Genomic DNA, 21,515 nt, shown 5'->3' with positions numbered 1-21,515 from the left:
GTTCAAGTGCTTTTTCTTCCCTTCCCCTTGGCTGGAAGAAATATTTTATCAGCTGTGGTGGGAAATCTTGGATGGTCTATCAAAATTTTGCAGCTGCTTACAGGTTCAGTGTAGATAGAGAAGTTAACATACTTCTCTATCTTGTGTGTCTGCACACAGAGGTGCAGAGCTAAGTAGTCTGCAGAGCTCACTGCAGTGCTAACAGGTGACAATAACACCAGGTCAGTGGAGGACCAGGAGCAAAATAACCAAACCAAAATGACTCCATCTTTTGCAATACTCGCCCAAGGAGAAGTTACAATAATGCATTTTCAGTTTCATAACAAAAAGAAGCAACTCATAATTTACTGGATAATTCAAATTACAAAACTCAAGAAGAATCACAGCTCTGACATGGCTTTCTTTCACATCAGATCTTGCTTTGATGTTCATAATGTATGGAAGTAACTGCATTTTTCCTTATTATTGGTAGAGGACATTCTTGTTCCAATTTCCCAGGCCAATGCTAATTTCCTAATTTCCATTTTGTTTTAAAGGAAAAAGCTTTGCCTCCTGGTGAATCACAATGTCTGGTCACGAGTTTCTGCAGGGACATCTGCTCCCTGCTTCATTTCCTTAGTGACCTGAGTCAAGGCCACCAAAGTAAAAGTACAGACACTGAATTGCAGAGGGGGAGGTGCAGCGTGGAGCAGTGTGATGCAGAAATGGAGGTGGTGGCATGGGGAGGGGGCTGCAAAATATCTAGAAATACTAGTCCTCAGTTCAGTCATAGAACCACTGAATGGTTTGAGTTGGAAAGGACCTTAAAGGTTATCTAATTCCAACCCATCTGCCATGGGCAGGGACACCTTCCACTAGACCAGGTTGCTCAAAGCCCCATCCAGCCTGGCCTGCAACGCTTTCAGGGATGGGGCATGCACACCTCTGAAAATCCTGTTCCACTGCCTCCCACCCCCACAACAGAGAATTTTTTCCTTACTAATCTAATCTAAACATGCCCTCTTTCACTTTAAAACCATTGTATCTTGTCTTAAGCAAGAACGGTTGTGTTTGCGTTGCTGCATGGAAACACGCTGAAATACGAAACCAAAAAAAGTAATCCTCAGGACTGGAAGTCCTTCCATTGGGAAGCTGAACCGGGAAGGAGTGTGGGCGTGTCCTAAGGGAGCCGTGCCTCTTCCCTCACATTTAACAGTGGTGCCAACAGAGACCGACGTGGTCGGAAGGTTGTGGGTGCATTACAACCCACTTAGGATCCTCGCGAAGCAAACCTGACCTTTATTAAAAGCAAAAGGTTGGAGGGAAGGCGAGGCCGAGCAGCGCCCTCAGCGTCACTGCGGGGCGGGGCCGCGCGCGGCGCTTCCTGGCCCCGCCCCGGCCCGCGAGCGGCGCGTGCGCGCTGCCGGGGGCACCCGAGGGCGAAGGGGCTCGGCCATGGCGGCCTCCATGATCTGCAGCCGGGTGGCGGCCGGGCTGAGGGGCAGCGGCCTCCGCGCCTCGCTGGGCTCCGCCGCGGGGAAGGTAGCGCCCGCTCGGGAGCGGGGGTGGGATGGGCCGGGGCTGAAGCGGGGCCGGGCCGGCTGGGATGGCGGTCGAGGTCGCTCCCTGCAGAGCGGCGGCGAGAGCAGCGTCCGTGTGGGCGCACTCGCGTCCTGCCCTGCCCTGCCCTGCCCCGCGGATGGCAGCCCGGTGCTCACCTTTGGTGCGCGGCCCCGCAGCCGCTGTTCTTGCTTCTGGCATGTCTTCCTTGTGTGGCTCCTTTTCCCTTACTTTTCAGCGCCCCCGTCCCCTATCTTGCTTGGAAATGCCCGTGTTTCCATCTCCGCCGTCACCTTGCTCCTAGGAGGGGTCGGGCTGTGCCAGTTAAACTCTTCTTGCAGCTCGCACCTCGCCAGCCTCTGCTCTTGGTTCCTGGGGATGCCATTCGGGGGTGCGGGCTTGTTTTTGACTGCAGCACCTCTGGGAAGCGGTGACACGAAGGAGTTCGGGAGGCTGCGGTGTGTGACACGGTGTGTGACGCTCGCTGCCACTTTCTCCTGCCACGTACTGGGGAAGGTCTCTGCGAGTGCCCCTCTCGAGTTACACGCAGCCTCCCCAGCGCCTCTCCCTTGGGGTCGTGCCAAGGAGAGGACGTCCTGCTTGGAGGAGGAATCCTTTGGAGGCTACATAGGCCCTGTCGATTCGCTAGCTTGGAATGCTGTAGTAAAGCTCATGTGTCGTCTGCTTGTTTCCTTTATTTGAAGTGAAATGAAGCCTTAAAAATCTATCTGATTAGAAACTTCCAAACTTCCTCATTCAGGCTGATTTTCACAGTGCTTATGCCAGTGATACGTACTAAAAAAATAAAAATAAAAGCAAAAGTTTGTTTTGTATGTAAGTTTTGTTTGTAATCTTTTTACCTTGAGTCTTTTGGTGATCATCCATGTTCATGGATTAGCTGAATTCAGTAGGTTTCTTGCTTTGTGTATAAAATTAAGGTCTTATTTGCATATGGTGAAATACAAAATTGCAGCAAACAGTTTTTTGCATTTGTTGTTGATTTTTATTTTACAGTCCTTGTCAACTTGTCAGTGCTAGTAGTTTCACCAGCTCTTTCCCCTGCCCAATAAAACCTCACAAAATCAAATACCAGACATGATATGAATGCCTAGTATGGAAGGGTAGGATTAAATGTTCAGGTGTTTGCACTGGAACACTAAAGTGTACTTGTTTAATATGTAGACTGGTTTTTTAGCCTAAACAAAGAGGTTGGTCCTTCACAACAGTCACATTTTTCTTTTTGTTTTCTTTTTTTTCTTTTTATTCTTTTTCTTCAGGTGCTTGCTGGAAGTTCAGGAATACTCAACAGTCATGGGTTTCAAGTGCAACAACAGCAACAGAGGAGGCTATCACTCCATGAATACCTGAGCATGGGACTGTTGAAGGAGGCTGGCATTTCTGTTCCACATGGAGTGGTTGCCAATACTCCAGATGAAGCTTACAAAATAGCGAAAGAAATAGGTATAATATTAAAGAGAACATATACTAATAGGATTGGTACAAGGTGTACCTACTTTTTCTGTCTTTCTTGGTAAGATGTTGCTTGGAGTTCTTTATATACCTTTAAGAGATCCTTCCTTGTGAAGCAACCTTCTTGCTAAGAAAGAATAGGTCAGGTATAAATTCTATTAGCTTAGACTAATATAACTAGTTAAACTTCTTTGAGATGAGTAATAGACTCTACTTTGCAAATCCTGGATTTCTTTCTACTTTCAGCAAGGTTAGAGGAAGTCTTGTGTGAAGAGATACAGTGGTGGTGACAAGATCTCATACTTGTCCTCAAGCTACATACTTGTCTTTAAGCTACAAGAGAAGAGTAAAATCCTATTCCTTTGTGAGTGTGCTTTTCTGTCAGAATGCAACTACTTCATACAGGAGAGGAGGATTTTGATGGCTTGTAGTTGTATGCTAAATTCCTGGCTTGTTGATGAAAAAGTATCCCATCTCATTTGCCAGGTGCTTAAATACTTAATTTAGAATTAAGCTTTAATTTTGGACTTGTTTTTGCCTATTAATTTGCCGTGTTATTTATGATCTGTCCTAGTAAAATGTTGTTCAATTTGGATTTCATATGGAAGTCAACTTCTATTGTGTCAGGCATTAGAAGGTGGGGATTTTTTGGTTGGTTGATTGGTTTATTTGGGGAGGGTTTGTTAGTTTTAAGGCTGGGATTTTTTTTTTTCCCCTCTCTGGAAAAACATATGTCACAAAGTTTTAGTGAAGGACATAGGTTGACATATTCCTTTCTCCTACGCAAATGCTCAAATCTCTATTCACCTCCAAAGGGATACATTCATAGTTATTCTTGAGGTTATAGGTTTTCTTGGATTCATTTCAGTTTCATATGGAGATTTAGTGTGAGAAATGAGACCTGAAAGAAATGATAATTTTTCTTCTAGAGCCAGTTATGTTGCTTTGTAATGTAGAAAAGAATTGAAAAGCTGCTTTTCCTTTAGGCATGATATCCTAGAAATTCAGGTATTGTCAGATACCTTCTTTATCTTGTTTCCCTTAGAGAGTAAGTGATACAAAATTAGAATACTTTCATTAATATGAAAGGAAGTTGCTAAAATGCTTCTGAGAATGGTTTAAACTTCAGAACCTTACCTTCGGTTAAGGATGAGTTTATAGTGTGATCAAAACTTTCCTAGGCATACCCCTTTTCTCTAATGTCTGCGCAGGTATTGCTGGAGGGAAATGAGAGAACCTTTGTCGGTGGCTCTTTAATCAATAGCCCAGGAACTCGTCAGTCAGGGTTCCTTTGTTTTGTTTTTGCTCAGAGAGGGCTCCTCCAGCAGTGTGTGTATGTCTGGCTCCTGGTTTATAGCTCTGTGTCATCCCTGTGACATCATAGGTATGGCTCTTATCTGGAGTGTGGGACTCTGGGCAATTTCTTGGGGATTAAAGGAATGAAGTTGTGAAGTGTGTGAGTTGGCATCCTTTAGTAAAGGAATTCAGGGCTTCTGGTTTTCAGCCAAATACTTTGTTGGAGTTGGTGTGTAGTCGATGCTGTGCTTTTTTGGTACTTGAGATGAGGAAGGGAAAACTTCCCAAAAGAACACACACTGAAGGAACTTGAGGTTTTGAGGCATTGCTTAAACAAGTCCAGAACTCATTCTGAGTGGTGAAATGGTATTCTTTGCTCCAGTGTTTTGGTTTTCTTTGTTTTTGTAGGCATTTAGTTGCTAGTTTTAATTTAGTACTTAAAAAAAACCACCAACAAAACACAAACCAAACCAATCTCTATCAGAATGAAAAAAATCACTTTTTTGGCCCACTCACACATTGTTGATTTTTGGTGTGTGGAAATAGTTGCCAGTAGATAGGAAACTATTTTTTTTATTTTTATATGCTAAGCTGTTTAATCAAATATGTATCTAGACCATTACAAAGACAGTTGGTAATACTCTTTGCTCTGTTTCCCTAGTGCCGATCCACATGTTCCTGGTAAATTTACACAGAGCAGATTTCTGACTAAAGGTTGAGTTTGGCATTGGATTTCTTCCCTTTTGCAAATACTTCACTTAGAAATGGGTAAATTTTTATCCCAATGTATAGCAAATGCAAACTTCTCGTTAACAGAGATTATCATATGTTAGCTGTGCCTGCAGCTAAATCAGGGTTACCTAATAATCTCACTTAAATTTTGAAAAACAAATGAGCTGGGTAAATTCTGTTCCAAAGTTTTGATAAGAGACTGCAGCATGACTTAATTGCCTTGAAGTTTATGGTTTGCTCTTAGCCATGTGTGCATTCCAGCTAGCACTGTGACCAGTTTTGATTGAGAAGCTGATATATGTGTGTTATCAAGAACATGACTAATGAACCTAAAGACTGTTTAGTGAACAGATGCTTGATCAGTGTGATATCAGTGTGATAGTGTGGTAGCTCAGCAGAGCGCACTATTTGAAGTAAACATTGCTGTTTAAGAACACTTCCATAGGTGCAATGTATTGCTGTAACTCAAGTTTTGGTGCTTCCTGATCCCTTTCTCTGGTAACAGTTGAGTGAAAGGCAGTCACGTATTGTGTGCTTGTCTGGGGTTTTTAAATAGCATATATTTCGATTAATGATGATTTGAGAAGTAAGACTTTTTAAGACATTAATACCTTGAAGCTACTTTCGTGTGCTTGTGCTTTAGTTGGGTTTTCAGGTAATGAATCCCACATGTGCATGGCAGACTGTCAAATTTTAGTAAAATATAAAGCTGTATAAAATAGGAGGTGTTGAGAAGGTGAGTGCAAAACATTTCACCTTTCTGCATCAGAGTTCTTGAAAGGAGACTGATAGGCCCTGGAATGGAGTCTGCTGCTTTTGCTGTTGCAGTTTAAGAGATCCAGTGCTGCTCCATGTCCTTGTGGTTCAAAAAGAATGTTCTGTTTTGGTATGCTTTCTACAGAATAGCTCCATTAATTGGTTTGGCTGTATTCCTGCTGACAGGAGATTAATAGATGACTTTTTTCAGACCTTCTAGAGTTTTTTCAATGTTACTAACATCTTTTATGTACTTTTCAGTGTTATTTATTTTTCTGTCTGTTGCTTAAACATACAACTTGTATCTGTTAAAAAACTTCAAAAAGTAATATGTGAACCCGTGTAGATTTAAAAATAGAATTTTTGATCCCAGGCTTGATTTAGTCAGAAATCAAAGCTTAGTACAATGTGTGCAATTATTTTCTAGGTATAGTGCTAGCTTTTTCTTTATTAGCTCTTCAAAAAACATATTCCAGGCACTGTGTCAAAAAGCTAGGATGGTTTTCTCCTTAGTGTGTGCGACACCCACCTTGGCTGTCTGATTTAGGTTTTTGGGGTTTTCTAGTCTATGTCACAGTGAAAACTCATGTCTGTCATACTTTTATTTATGGTATTTTTTTGATTGCTATCATCAGTTTTCCTTGTTGGTCAATTATCTGTCTATGTTCCTGATGTCTTTTAGGTTGTCTGAAACTCCAGAGCATTTATTCAATTGCTCTAGGATATAGATGATGATTTAAGGTGGCAAACTTAAGCAGAAATCCCCCAGGTGTTAAAAAAGTCATGCAATTATGTTCCTGCTTACCTGGTCAAAATCACTAGATAAACAGCAGTAGTAATTTAGAAACCAAACATTTACTTACCTTCTGGCAAATGTTATTTTTTTGGCATTTGAATCTTACATTTTATTTCAGCCTTTGCTTTCTTCTGTAGCACTTCATTCCTTTGAAGTAAAAATAGCAAAACATATTATTGGTGATAATTCATTAATTAAAATAGATTTGTATAACCAGCACATTCAAATTCTGACCTCTGTATTTTAATTGCTTGACTTAAGTTGTTGACAAAACCAAACCTGTCTTGTGAGCCGATAATGAACTTGATGCAGTTGATTAATGTCAGGAAGTATTTGTGTAGAAGATATTTTGTAATAGTGAAACATCTTGTTCAGTCTCCTGACTGGTATGGTCCTTTCAGTGAAAGTATGATGATCCCTGGCACATAATTCTTTCAATAGTTATACTTTTGATTTGCATGCAATGAGTCTTCTAATGCTCAAAAGTTTCAAATGCTGAAAAAATGTGATTTTGAAGTTAAAATTCTCAATAGGTGTACTTACTAATGAATGCAGTGTACTCTGAAGAAATTTTCTGCTCTGTTGACAGAATTAGGGTCAGAATATTATTTATATTGACACTCCTGTTGTTAGTTACAAACCTATATTTTCCTAATGCCAGTAAATACACCTGTATTGTTTAAACTTAGGGATTTTTTTTGTACCTGTGCAACAAGAAAAAATTAGCTTGTGTTATAAATGGAGGGTTACTTTTTCTGGTACAAGAACTTTGAAACACAGACTGAAGCAAAAGTTACAGGTCTCTGTCTCTCCCAGGATAAGTTTGCAGTTGAATGGTAGTTGAGAACTTGACTGACACTTGAGTTAACTAACCTGTCACTGCCCTTTACTGTTGTTGGTCTTGTCAGAATAGATTGGCTTGCCTAGTTGTTCTGAAGGTGTCTGTAATATGTGGAAAGCAGTACCTCTGCTACAGATAGTATTGAGCAGAGAAGTGGCAATTAATGTGATTTGACAAAAGTCAAAATGAGAACTTGTAAAGCAGAACATTTTAATCAGGACTGTCTGCTCTAATCATTGGACTTTCCACTTGCACAAGAAACTTCAGAGATACAGTGGAACAATGACCCTTCTTGTCTCTTAATAAGCTTATTTGAAGATTGTATTTTACATGGATGTCTTTCTGCTTGCCTGCATGCATTGATCTTTCTTCCAGTTTGAAAGCTTAAATTATAGAATCAGAAATTACTCCTAAAATATAGACATTAGTATTGATAGAAGTGAAGATGGGTTTGTTTGCTGACTATGTAACTCTTTTATTGTCTAGTTAATAAATGATTGTTATAGGTGATAACCGTAGTGTTAGTAAATGTATAGATTTTCCTTGTCCTGAACAGATTGATGCTACGTCAGTGTTCTGATTTCAGACACCTCTTCTCATTGGAATCTACTCTTAATTTTCTAAGCATTTCCTAGTTTTTTCAGGCTATTGTACTTAGATGTGTGTTTAGGGCTGACTGCCATTAACATGGAAATGTGATGCTTACCAAAAATGTTTTACTTTTAGTTTGCTTGCCCACATGAGTTCTACTGGTGTTCCAGTGCCCTGTGTTAAGGCTTTATAATTTGTTACTGCTGCTGAAAGCTGAAGTCCTGCTCCCTGAAGTTCCTATGTATGTGTGCCTGTGACATGGTGCACAAGTCTGCAGGAGCACTGTCTGTCTGCTGGATAAGCTTTTGCCTTCAGGGAATTGCTGTTCTGATATGCTTCAAGGCATGATAGCACAAGTGACTCTACTGGCACAAGAAGTGAGGCTGGAGTGAAAAGCTGAGGGCTGGAGGCAGGGTGGGAATTCTGTGGTGGTGTGTTTGTTGGCATGTGTTTGCTGGGTTATCTGCTTCAGGGCAGAAACTGCTATTTTTTATTGAAACACAAGCCTAGCAGTATTTCAAAGCCACATAAGCAAAAAACAAGGGCACAACTGTTGATACTGAGTAGAAAACTATGGTAGCTGCTGGTTTCCAGATTTTTTTCTTTGGGTTGCTGTTTATCAGCAGTTCTTATTGTGTCAGACTGTGTGACAGTGCTGCTGCTGGAACACTGCAGATGAGGTGTGTGACCAAACACTTCCTCTTGGTTTAAAGTAATTTTCAATAGGAACTGTGGGATAAAATGCATATTAAAAAGTGAACTTTTCTGCATGATGGGTTATGGATTTCTTGGGATGTACTATCTTAAGTTTGTTTCCGGTACATCTGTGTAGCTTAATTGCTTGTAAACTTAGCTCAAATGAACCTTGAACTTGTTTATGCAATGAAGCAGCTAGTTTGCAGTGGTAGAGGAAAACGATTTACAGAGCATTAGTGATCTGCTAATTTAATGACTCAGTTGTTGCATACGGATTAGTGCAATGAGGTTACGGGCAAAACTGATCGTGAAAAATTAAAAGTTGTTTTTCTCATGCTCTTTTGGATGTCTGTATGTTGACAAAATATTATAATGCATCCTAGTAACAACACTTTTAAGAAATATCTTCCAGGATTAGGGTAGTGGTGCATGCAGCCCACTACTCTGCCTAAGAACAAAAGAACATTCTCCTGTTTAGGTCAATTCTTAGCCTCCCTATTTTCTGCAGTCCATTACTCCTCATTCCCCTCAGCATTCATATTTTTTGTCTGAAGAATATCAGAGAAAATACCTCTGCTCAGTTCCTTTTGGCTCTTCTATTATTCCTTCATATCTCCTGGCAGGCTTCCTTATATTTTGTGTAAAGAAGGGACTTTTTTTCTAGAATTAAAAAAAAAACTGACTTTTTGGTAGATGGCCTTTGTTTTTGGCTGGTGTAGAGCAGAAACCAGAATGAATGATGTACATGTAGTCCTGTGTTCTTGCTCTACCCGTCACAAGTGTGTCTGGAGACTGTAGTCATGTTCTTGCTTTCTTCTCCTTTGATAGATTTATAGATGTGCTAAGCTGATTTCTTGTAAGGGAATCACTTAATTTCAGTGGTCATCTTAGTTACCAATTCACTTTCATGCCCAGAGCTAAATATGTTCCAGCTGAGATCTTACCAGAGCTTTAGTTGGGATCTCATTTGACTTGTTCAGATTCTGGTGTTTGTTGCTAGGAGGGATAATTTACAAAGAAGGTGCCTGTGGGTGAACTTCTTAGCTTTTCTGAAAACTTCTCTGTAGTTGCAGCTTTTTATCTTATGGATTTAGTGTAGGAAATGGAAAACAAGCTTTGTACTTAAAGTAATTGCATAAAAGTCATCATGTGTGACTTCTATAAAGTATGTTGACTTGTTTGCCTGTAAAAAATAGTTATCTTCAGGAACTGAATTAAATATTAGAATCACATACTGTAGTAAATCATACTTGTATAATATACTTACAATATACTTACTTTGTAAGTAAATATATACTTATGTGTTTATAACCTTCATGCCTATTTTGCAAGAGAGCTTTAAAATAATGTGTGAATTCAGAGATCTCTTGTTAGATAGACATTCAAGAAGTAATATCAACAGATAGCTAACTGGGAGGGATGACTTGAGTCTTCTGCTTATAGCCACCCTAACTTGTGATACAGTTTGAGTTTAGTTTCACCAGTCAGTCCAGGCAGGACTCGGGAGAGATTAGGAACCAACACAACATTTGTGCCTGTCATAACCTTCCTCAGTTTATGTAGTGGCTAGTTTTGCTTGAGTACTGTAATTTTTCTTAAGCATTTCCATGGATCTCTTTTGACAGCCAAAGGAACAGCAAGTTCTTTTTTGGCTTGGAAAGATCAGATTGGCTCAGCTGATGGTGGCATGAGAAAAAATGGGATGTGCTGAACAAATGTCAATGCAGCAGTTCTTAACATCGTGCAGTCTAGCTGCTGTATGTACTCTGTGTAAGCAAACTTGAGTAATAACTCAGAACCTCATTTTTTTTTATCACCTTAAATGACTTGATGAACTATTTTTCTTTGCTTTTTTGTCTTTCAGTGACAGTTCAGAGTATCTCAGTTGATTTTTGTCATATTCTCATGCTTTACTTTTTAAACTCAAATACCCAATTTCCCCTACCTAGAAGAATATTTTGTAAAGGATTTTTAAACAGTTAAAGCCAAGTAAAGGGCTTACTTTGCCTACCCTAGGAAGAATAGTTGGTTTGTTTAGGCCTCTGACTTCTGCAAAGCACTCAAGCTTATGCTTTAGTGCTGTGCCAGATGGAAGTAGACCTGGCAAGCTGACTTGGGTAAATGCTATAGTTACATATCATTGCTGGGAGGGTAATGGCTTACAGGTACAGGGTATTTGTAGTTGTTTGAGGAAAACCTTGCATACAGTGGGTCAGATATTCAGTTTCTTCTTGTTAATGATCTGTGAGGTGCTAACAATTTCTTATTGGGTGATTAATCATATGTGACTCCAACATGTATTAAAGATGATTGGAACATCTGCATTTCTGGATAATAACTCACCAAAGTTTGTTCACAGACCAGCCTAAAGCTGCAAGTTGTGGATTATTTGAGATTTTTGGAATATCTGTGTGAATTGCAATATAGTCTTCGATTCACACGGGTGTGTTTTGAATAGTGGGTGTGCAGAAAGTGGGATAAAATTAAAGCAGCCTTTGTTATTTTACCTGAAGCAATTTGTTTTATAGTCATTGATGACAATTTTCTTCGGTTTTCTTTTGTTCCAGGTTCAAAGGATATTGTGGTAAAAGCACAGGTCTTAGCTGGTGGTAGAGGAAAAGGAACATTTGAAGGTGGCCTCAAAGGAGGAGTGAAAATAGTTTTTTCGTAAGTTCTTTCTAAATTATCCAACCAAGTGGAAAAACATCAACATTTCACATTATGGATTGAACCTGTTGCTTTCTTTAAAACCAGGGTTATAATTATTAACCTTAAAATAACAAAAATTAGATAAGACTTTTTTAATGTTACTTCTGTTTTTACAGCAGTTTCTTTGTCACTTTCTGTGCTTCTTTTATTCTAGTCCAGAAGAAGCAAAAGCTGTCTCCTCCCAGATGATTGGAAAGAAGTTGTTTACCAAGCAAACAGGAGAGAAGGGCAGGATATGCAATCAAGTATTTATCTGTGAACGCAGATATCCCAGGAGAGAGTACTATTTTGCAATAACAATGGAAAGGTCTTTTCAAGTGAGTAATATCAGAAATAGAAGTAAGCTAATTAATTTGTCACAACTGAATTTAAAAAAAATGAGCAAAACTCTTTACTGTTCACTTGCTTTTGAAAATCAGAAGTATACAAGCTAAATTTTGTTTTCCAGTGTATCTGACTATATGATTTACTTTGTTTTTAAATGCAGTAAATGTGTAATGCTACAATTTGAATTTACAGAATAATAAATGAGTATTGGTAGCCCCAGCTGAAGTTCAGAGTCACACAGCCAAAGGGGAGATGGGTAGAATAAGGTGGTAATTTTCATTTTGGTTTTTTGGTTTGCATTTGCCTACCAGATTTTGCAATTTAGCTTAAAAGCACAGCTATATGTGTTTATATGCATTTATACCCTATTTTTGAGTGTCAGAAACAAGATAAGTGACAGTGTTGTGGAGGATCAAATGGTCCTGTGTAAATCCAGCATCCTTTTTCTCCAGTGTGTGAAGGTTCCCAGAGGTGCACTGGTGTGTTCCTTGATTTTGAGAGTGCTAGTAGCTTTCTTAAATTAATGCTTTCCAGGAAATTGGTAAGAAGATTTGGGCCTAGAGGTCTGTCTTCATATCTTTCAGGAAAATGAAAGCCAGTCTTTTCTGCATATATGGGCTGTATGTGTGGGTATGTAGTCTTTTAGGCTACAATTCAAATGTGGTTGCTGAAATGTGTCCGTGTTTTTGACAGGCAAGTGTTCTATTTGGAGCATAGGACATGAATTCGTAAGTAACTTTAATGAAGACAGGATTTGGAACAGATCTTAGAACTTTATTTGCTGAAGCTGAGAAAAACTGAGTTTTGTCTGTTCAGATGCTTAAGAGTTTGCAGAGACACTGGTTTTGGTGATTAGGGGATATCTAAGTATGAATAAAATAATTTTCTGTGGAGGAATGAGAAAACTAGTCTTTAGTTTAATTTTTTTTCTTTTTGGTCGCCGTATTAGGAATTAAACATTTGTTCCTTTTTCTTCCTCTGTAGTGTTATTTTTGATAGGAAAGTATCAGTTATGTTGAATTATGTGACTTGGGCACCTCCATTGTGATGTGTGCTGGAATAGGGAAAGGGAGATTCAAATGTTACCGTATGCACCACAAGGTGGCGTTAAAATGCTGTAAATGAGCATATTTCAGACTTAAACTTGTGTAAGCAATAAGCAGTGGTGCTTATGGAAATAAAATTTACTGTAACTGATTGTAGCAAATTAGATAAAGGAAACATTTTCATTGCTTGTTCTTGGTCTTGTATAAAAGATAAATCTTACTAGCATATATTGATCATACTGTGTAGGTTGTTGCCTTTTGGTAGGGATGTGCTTTGTTTTTACTGTGGCTTTGTAAGTCATGTTTTTAGATGTGCTTGTAATTACTGTAACTTGTATAGGATGTTTAGGATGAGGAAATGCCTTTCAAAAGAAGGAAGTGTGAAGGTTGAATAGCACACACTGTTTATTCCTGATGTTGTTGCAAACCTCTTCCTTTAAGGAGGGGAAAACGATTAAAGTAGCTGAACATGGAACTTTATGACTTGGATATTATTTGCCAACAGGGGGTTGTGTTTTAAGCAAAACTGTTCACGTTAGTCAATTCTATGGAATGATGACTTATTTTATTATTAGTTTGTAGCTTACTGACAGTTCAAAATAAGAATATCCACAAATGTTTATTGAGTTGAACATTGCTATTAGATGAAGGATATTTTTCAAGCTGTGTATTTCCATTTGGAAGGATGGTAATGGGAGGGGAGTGGTGTGGTTATTAAGCATGTTTTCTGAACCAGGGTCACATTTTCTAGAATTAATTGTCAACAGTTATAAGGCTGTTTAATCTTTCAGTTCTGCTGATAGGAAATGCTGCCTTTGTACACCCATAGCCATAATCCATGCATGGGTGGTGATAAGGGAAGGTTGTTTGAAAGGATCCAAGTATGTCTTTACTGTGAACTGCAGGAGAGATTTTTAGGTTCCATGGTAGGGGATCCTTCATGTTTTTGTTGAGATTTGGCTTTTTAAAAAATAAATTCAGCTGCAAACGCTGTCAATTCTGGTTTCTTAATTTCTTTTATTAATGAATAATTGAGTGCTGTTTTGTTTTGCTACGACTTAATTTCAGTGAAGGTACTTACTTTCAGTTACTGGACATTGTGATCCTACTGAACAGGTATGGTTTGCAGTAATTTATCACTAAGGTCTGTAGATCTCCATATGTCCTTGGGGTTGGAGCATGGCAGAATGAATAAATGAGTGCCTGGCATTTGATCTCTGTTTGTGTAGGAGTAAGTGGAGAAGGTGGAGGTGAGAATGTAGTTACACTTTCTTTGGTGACACCTAAAAGATAAAATGTAAGTGATTATGAAGTTGAATCTTTCTATCAAAATTCAAACATAGTATGTTGGTGTTAATTGTTTTGCTGCTGCTTTAGAGAGGAAATTTTTCCTTGTTAAAAGAAAGTGGACTTGACACACACTGTAACATTTGGAAAGTATTATTAAATGGTTTTATATGGAGGTTGTGAGTAACTACACTAAATTTTTCAACAAAAAAGGTTTTATTGCTTTGAAGTATCTTATGGGAAGAGCTAAGTTTCAACTGTGTGGTATCAAATTACTTATGCTTTTTTTCCCCTTTTTGTTCTAGGGTCCTGTGCTGATAGGCAGTTCTCACGGTGGTGTTAATATTGAAGATGTTGCTGCAGAGAATCCTGAGGCGATAATTAAGGAACCCATCGATATAGTAGAAGGCATAAAAAAGGAACAAGCTGTTAGGGTAAATTGTTCATGTGGGAAAGTACACATTAGTGAGGATGGGGAAGCTACTTCTAATTTTTATAAAGGGTGTGTGTATTTAACCTGCTGAGTTGTCTTAAATCCTTATTTGAAACAAATTTGAACTAGATATTTAAATATTTTCATGTGAATCAGTGTAAATCCAACTGCATGGCAGTACTTTATCTAGCTTTTATACAGCTGTGTGAATGCATAGCATGATAAATTTTTATTAGCTCTTTTTTAGGACAAGTATAGTGCTCTATATTGAAAACAATCCATTCAAACCAAAGAGTGAGTTTGTTCTTTTTCCTCCAGTAGACAGGGCAGGTTCTACATCTACAAATTCAAATGACTTGAAATAATAGCTAAACTGAGACATCCAAACATGAGTTAACAATAACCATTCTTTTACTTTCAGCTTGCCCAGAAAATGGGATTTCCTCCTAATCTGGTGGATGAAGCAGCTGAAAATATGATCAAATTATATAATCTCTTTCTGAAATATGATGCTACCATGATAGAAATAAATCCTATGGTGGAAGATGCATCAGGAGTTGGTAATGTTTCTTATTCATGCTCTTAATGTAACAGCTTGATATTTTTGTAAAGATAGGTTGCTTCACACTGATTAAAACTTCAGCTGTATACAGGAAGAGGGGAGTTAGTATTAACATGGTATGTTGCAAAAAAAATTAAGCAGATAAATAAAGAAAATAAATAAATAAATAAATAAATAAAAATAAAGCAGATAAATTTGAGACTCTAAATATAGTAGGAATCTGCTCTTAATTGCTAAGTATGATCTTAAGTGTAAGTAACTTCCTTTTTTAATTTTTAAGTTTTTTAATAAAGAGCACATCTACACAGGATAAGGCACTCCTGGGAATCAGGTCTTTTCAAAATTCATAAATTGAAACTTGAACCACCGCATGTATCCAAAATTGGTACTGTGATAGTAACCAGAATAGTAGCAACTACAAGAAATCTCCTGCCTTTATGACTCAGGCATTAGAATAACTGATGGAGTGTGATGTACAGAAAAATTGTAGGGATTTAAGTAATATTTTGATGTTTATGAGGTTTTTAGCATATCCAATTGCAGAATAGTTATTTAATGTTCAATCACAGCCAATTCCACTCTGCAAAAAAATAACCTGTAGAGAGTATTTGTGCTTGAACTCAGATACAACAGTTTGAAATTTAAATATGAATGTACCTCTTTCATCAAAGTGTTCATTATTACTGTCACTGGGGTGTTTTTTTGTGTGTGTGTTTTTTTTAATGCTTAAGTGATCAATATAGAGCAGTCTTTTCCATCTGTTTCTTGTGCCTTGTTATTTTTATATAATTTTCACTGAGGGATAGAAATGAAGTGATACAATGTTAGTTCTGGTGTAAAGAATACTGTAGGTTTTCTACTTGCTGAATCTTAAGTAAATTTACTTCAGTGTATTTTTTCCTAACATTTTATTTTCCAACTCAGGCACTTCTTTATCATGTTTCTTTGTGCTTACTGTCATGCACACATTACATATATTTATTGTAAAAGCAAAAACTAAGATGGATTAAAAAAACCTCAAAGACCTTCTTTAAGGATTAGTTTTATGCTAATTGCTTGTGGTGCATTTCCCCCATTCTTTTCCAGGCTGTAGTGTGATCAGAGGAAACATAATTTGCTCAGATTTATCTAACAGCTTGTAAGCTCTTTTGGGTTTAGAGTGTCTCAAGAAATAGTTATCTTCCTTTTTTGTGCATAACTGATTATATGGGGAAACTGGAGAGAATCTTATATTTATTGACAGAAGTACACGTGTCTTTTTAGTAAAACTTTGTGTTTGGATTGCATGACCTAGCTGCCAAGTTTGACTTAACATACTTTAACACATTCACGTAGCATTTGAATTGTTACCATAATATTAAATGATGGTAAGTTTTTTTGGTGGGTTTTTTTCCCTTTCAGTGATGTGTATGGATGCAAAAATAAACTTTGACAGCAATTCAGCCTATCGTCAGAAGAAGATCTTTGATATGCAGGATTGGACACAGGAAGACCAAAGAGACAAGGATGCTGCAAAAGCAGATCTCAACTATATAGGGTTGGATGGAAACATAGGCTGCTTAGGTATGTACTATTTAATGAATTTTAAATGACCTAATGGATTTATAAACCAAATTCCTAAATGTTATCTTTATTCTCATATAGTCAATGGTGCTGGTTTAGCTATGGCCACAATGGATATAATTAAACTTCACGGCGGAACTCCAGCAAACTTCCTTGACGTTGGTGGTGGTGCTACAGCGCAGCAAGTGACAGAAGCCTTTAAGCTTATTACTTCTGATAAAAAGGTGAGGGAAGAGTTGGCATATCAAGGTCCTACACAGTGGTAAAACAGACTGTGATTTAGAAGACAATGCTTAGTGCATGTTCTTTGGAAAACATGTTTTTATAAGCACAGAACTAGAAAGAAAGAAGATGGAAATTTTAGCTTCATCTTGGTGCAGATGAAGGAGGCCTAATAATAGATGGAATTTTTTACATTTTTAAATAATAGGGGTTTTGGTTGTGTACTGAGTAGACACTTTTATGTCTGCTGGTTGAAGTTACAGCTGTATTTTAATATTTCCAGAAATCTTGGAGTCAGAAACTCCCACTGTCTGCTGTTTAAACAGAAAGCGGTATTCAGTTGGTTTTCCAGTTTTGTTTTTCTTTTGGACTAGTTTTGCAGCTGGGTCTGTGTTTTGCATAGAATTGTAGAGATGAATATTTTCTGTGATGTGCACAAACAAGTTTTTAAGGTACTGGTTATATGTAATGCAAGATAAAATAACTTTGTAAGGGGCTTGGAAGAGCTTTAATGTTTATCCTATTAAAAATTTATCAGAAGTGCTTAATATTATTAAAATAATACATTGGTTAAAACAGGAGGAAGAGCTTTTCCACAGAAATAATGTGAAGGCTGGATTGATGATCTACATAGAGATGCTTATCCCAGGGGGATCTTGGCAGTTTGAGGCTTTTTAAAAATAAAACTATTTTAAAAGGGGTAACTTTAAAATGTGGGAATGACTTGCAAGACCTGCTAATGATATACTACTTTTGCGTGACAATTCTATGTACAACTTGCTCATCTTTGGAGAGGTCCAGAAACAAATAGTGAAGGATATTCCAGAGGAGCTTAGTCTCTTTCGTATTGAAAAGACTTATTATCAAATTGCAGGGTCTGTAACACACTCTAAGAGTGTTACAGAATCATTTAATCATTTAGATTGGAAAAGACATTCAAAATTTAGTCCAGCCATAAATCTAACATTGCCCAGTCCTGCACTTAAACCATGTCTCTAAGCACCATGTCTACAATTCTTAAATATCTTCAGGGTTGGTGACTCAGCCACTTCCTTGGCAGCCTATGCCAATGATTAACAACCCTTCTGGTGAAGAAATTTTTCCCAATATCCAGTCTAAATCTCCCCTGGTGCAACTTGAAACCATTTCCTCTTATCTTAATGCGCGTTACTTGGGAGGAGGGAGAACCCCACCTTCCTACATCCTTTCAGGGAGTTTTAGAGAGTAGTAAGGTCCCCCCTGAGCCTCCTTTGCTCCAGGCTAAACACCCCAGCTCCATCAGCCCATCCTCATAAGCCTTGTTCTTTCTTCACATTTTCCAGCAAATTAAGGGAACAATGGGACACAGTCACTGAGCACCTAAATTACAGAGAGAAGAGAAGAAACAAGGAAGAATCTGAGGGTTGCTGATTTGGGAAAAGTTTTTGCAATGCAAATTCTCTGCTGATGTGTGGACAGAGGGTGTTGAAACAGACTTCTTAAGACAGCTCTTTCTTTCTGCTTTCTTTCAGTTGCTTACTATTTTATTAAAAAACAATGACTATAGCTGGGATTCCTGTTGCTGAAACTCAAAGAGCAGTGCAGCCCACTGGTGTCACAGACTGTGCTCAGGGTTCAGTTCAGGGCTTGTTTGGAGCAGCCTTCTGAGGTGCCAGTCTAAGTTGCCCATGAGTGGGAGGAGGAAGAACAATGCTACACAGATGAGCTAGTCTTCAGTGTGAGATCATGGGAACCAAGTTACTGTTCATGACCCACTCACACAGCAATGTTCTGTTTGTTCTGTCATCTAAGGCTGTCTACCTATTTTGATTCCTGCTTTGTGTCATCTTTCATCTTTGACCATGGTTCTTTTTACCTTTCCTTTCTACCACTTGAGTTCCCTTAACTGTTGGCTTAATCCTCCTGAATAAAATGTATTTCAAATACTTATCTCTAAGCATGCTGGCTTTTAGGTAAACTGTGTAAACAGGGTCTTGTGTATGAAATTTTAAAATTTCCTGTTCTCAGTATGTGGAGTTACTGGTGTGGGGTTACCTCTGATGGAGTACTGTTAGCAATGGAAAGATAAATAGTTGACAAATACAGTTTTCTGAAGTAACTGTTCTGTTGTTATGTGACCATACAGAACTGTACTTTGGTTGTTCATGTTCCATAGAACAGTAATGTTCTGTCTTTTGCAGAGTCCCTTAATACAATTAAAGAGCTTGAATTATCCTTAGACTGAAGGCTGCGTTCTACTTTCATCTGATGTGTCTCTGGCCATTTTTAATGTCAATATTGTCATTGATTCTGTAGGTACTGGCTATTCTTGTGAATATTTTTGGTGGCATTATGAGATGTGATGTTATAGCACAAGGCATCGTTACGGCAGTAAAGGATTTGGAGCTAAAAGTTCCTATTGTGGTACGGTTGCAAGGTGAGTGTGCTTCATATATGTATTAATATATTTCTCTTTAATTCACAACTGTCACAAATATAAGTGAGCTTATATACTGTGTAGCAAGTTGCCTGTGAGTTGAAGTCCATGGAGAAATAAGGCAAAGCTTGAATTTAGATGGTGAGGATTGGAAAGTTAATAAAAAGATACTTCCTGCTTTTTAACTGCTAATGTAGTTTTCTAGATTTATTCACTAATTTTTGGAACAGGCTTCCTAGAAATATGAGACTAGTAGTAGGTAGTAGTAGTATTCTCCTGTTCAATAAGAGTGGCATTTTATCTTTTTCTGAAGGTACACGAGTTGATGATGCCAAAGCTTTAATAACAGCTAGTGGCCTCAAAATCCTTGCATGTGATGACTTGGATGAAGCTGCAAAAATGGTAAGATAGCTGGTTATGAATATTCTTTTCAGAACATAACATCTGTTGCAGAGTATTGAAAAGTCAAAACTCCATTTAATCAACTACATGTAGCTTAGGGTAAATCCCAGTGCCAGTTACTACCAGTGCCTGAATCAAATATTTTACGAGTTAGTAAGTGCGTAATTTGTCAGGGGAGCAATGATGCAGTCAGAAGCTATTAAACCCCACTAACCAAAACTGGATCAATGATCAGGTCAGCCACCCCCATTGGTGGGGGAATGACTAGGACATTAGCTTTATTAGTTGGGAGAAAATACTTAAATTGAGGTGGCTGAAAAATGCAATGTAATGCTTTCTTTTATCAACCACTGTATTTCAGTGAAATGATAGTTGATCATTATGTGGCCTCATAAGATAATTAGATATTCAAATGTTCAGATGCACTGATTTGTGTGCGTGTTGCTTTGCTTTGTCTGTGGAAAAGAAAGTTTTACTAGTAGTGTATAGCAAAAAAGTTAGTAGATACCTGGTGCACTTGGTGTCATGGGGAAAATTAAAAATTTTTTTTCCCAAAGAACCACTTACTTCATTATAACATTTCATTCTAAGCAGGAAATAATTCAGAGAATTCAGAGTTGTTATGCAGGAGAAGATGAGGCTCCTTAAGGTATCAAAATAAGATCCATAAGTGCTTGCAACAAAAACTCAGAGGAGAAATAGCTTCTAGATATATAGAATTTCTTGTGAGTTGCCATCTCAACACCTTTCAAAATAACAAGGTAGCACATAAAATTTAAAACTTAGCATTTTATCAAAATACTTTGTTATAAATGAGAAGCAGACTTGTTTAACTCCATGAGATGTTTTCTAGAAGACTTTATTATCTTTCATTTAAAAGTGATTAAGAAGTACTGAGCTAAATAGTAATCCCCTCTGATACCTTACTGATGATTCCCTGGTATTATTTTGTTTAAAAAGATTGATCCAGCTCAGTCAAGTTCCAATTGCTTTGAAATTAAGTTTTTATTTTCTGTTTTTCAGGTGGTGAAGCTGTCTGAAATAGTAAGCTTAGCAAAACAAGCTCATGTGGATGTTAAATTTCAGTTGCCAATTTGATTTGGGAAATGTCATGCCAGTGTCTAACATGTTCTCTGAAATACTGTGTTCTGTGGGAAATTTTTAATTTTTCTTTCGTGTGGAGGTTTTGATTGACAGGCGCACAAACTGAAGCATCTGATTTTAATGTTAACATTCAGAATGGTCAGAATTCTTGTAAAAGTGTGTATTGCTGATATTTAGTCTTTCTTAGTTGTTATTCTCAAGCCTCCAGCTTCTGCTGCAGAATGTCACTTGCAATATACTTCTGCGTTGTCCAAAGTAAAGCTTCTGGTTGAAAAAATAATTATTCTGAAAAAATGTTGAAGTTACTTTACTTGTAAATTTGTATTAGCCTTGTTAAAAAGTAAATATGACTGAATTATCTAGTTGTCCATGTGGAAAAATGTATTGAAACGGTATCTTATGTTGGAGACATTTGTACTTAGCAGTATAATGGACATGAGCAAACCAATCATTATTTATGAACAGATGCATCTGAACTGATCAGAAATATTTTTAGAAGTCCTTCATTGAAGTGGCTGGTAACTCTTCTGGACAACGTGTTAAATCACTACAAAATATACTGTAGCACTTATATTTTCAAAGTTTCTGGTCCTCATGAAAAAGCATTGTGTAGTTTTATATACAAACAAGCATTTAGCAAGCTTCCAGGAGACAGGATAAATAGAGAATTAAAATGTCTATTGTACATCGCTAATAAAATTGTACATTAATAAAATATCTCCCAAAA

General features: G+C 37.8%; 2 protein-coding genes across 2 annotated transcripts in view; one reads left to right on the top strand and one right to left on the bottom strand.

The window, feature by feature from the left end:
• The window catches only part of NUDT15 (nudix hydrolase 15), a 10,836-nt gene extending 8,663 nt beyond the window's left edge, over window positions 1-2,173 (bottom strand). Inside the window, exon 1 of the mRNA XM_021528433.4 lies at window positions 1,698-2,173. The gene's annotated coding sequence lies outside the window, so the exon portion shown is untranslated. The remainder of the gene's footprint in view (window positions 1-1,697) is intronic.
• Window positions 1,415-21,515, top strand: SUCLA2 (succinate-CoA ligase ADP-forming subunit beta). The gene is made up of 11 exons (XM_021528434.4): window positions 1,415-1,521; window positions 2,817-3,000; window positions 11,285-11,384; window positions 11,581-11,743; window positions 14,392-14,520; window positions 14,941-15,079; window positions 16,483-16,644; window positions 16,726-16,868; window positions 19,162-19,282; window positions 19,596-19,684; window positions 20,708-21,515. Exons 1-11 carry the CDS (start codon window positions 1,435-1,437, stop codon window positions 20,780-20,782), a joined length of 1,392 nt encoding a protein of 463 aa, XP_021384109.1. The 5' UTR covers window positions 1,415-1,434; the 3' UTR covers window positions 20,783-21,515.

Source organism: Lonchura striata, chromosome 1 (genome assembly GCF_050655825.1).
Source record: "Lonchura striata isolate lonStrDom1 chromosome 1, ASM5065582v1, whole genome shotgun sequence".
Lineage (NCBI taxonomy): Eukaryota > Metazoa > Chordata > Aves > Passeriformes > Estrildidae > Lonchura > Lonchura striata.
This window is presented reverse-complemented; position numbering and strand designations above follow the sequence as displayed.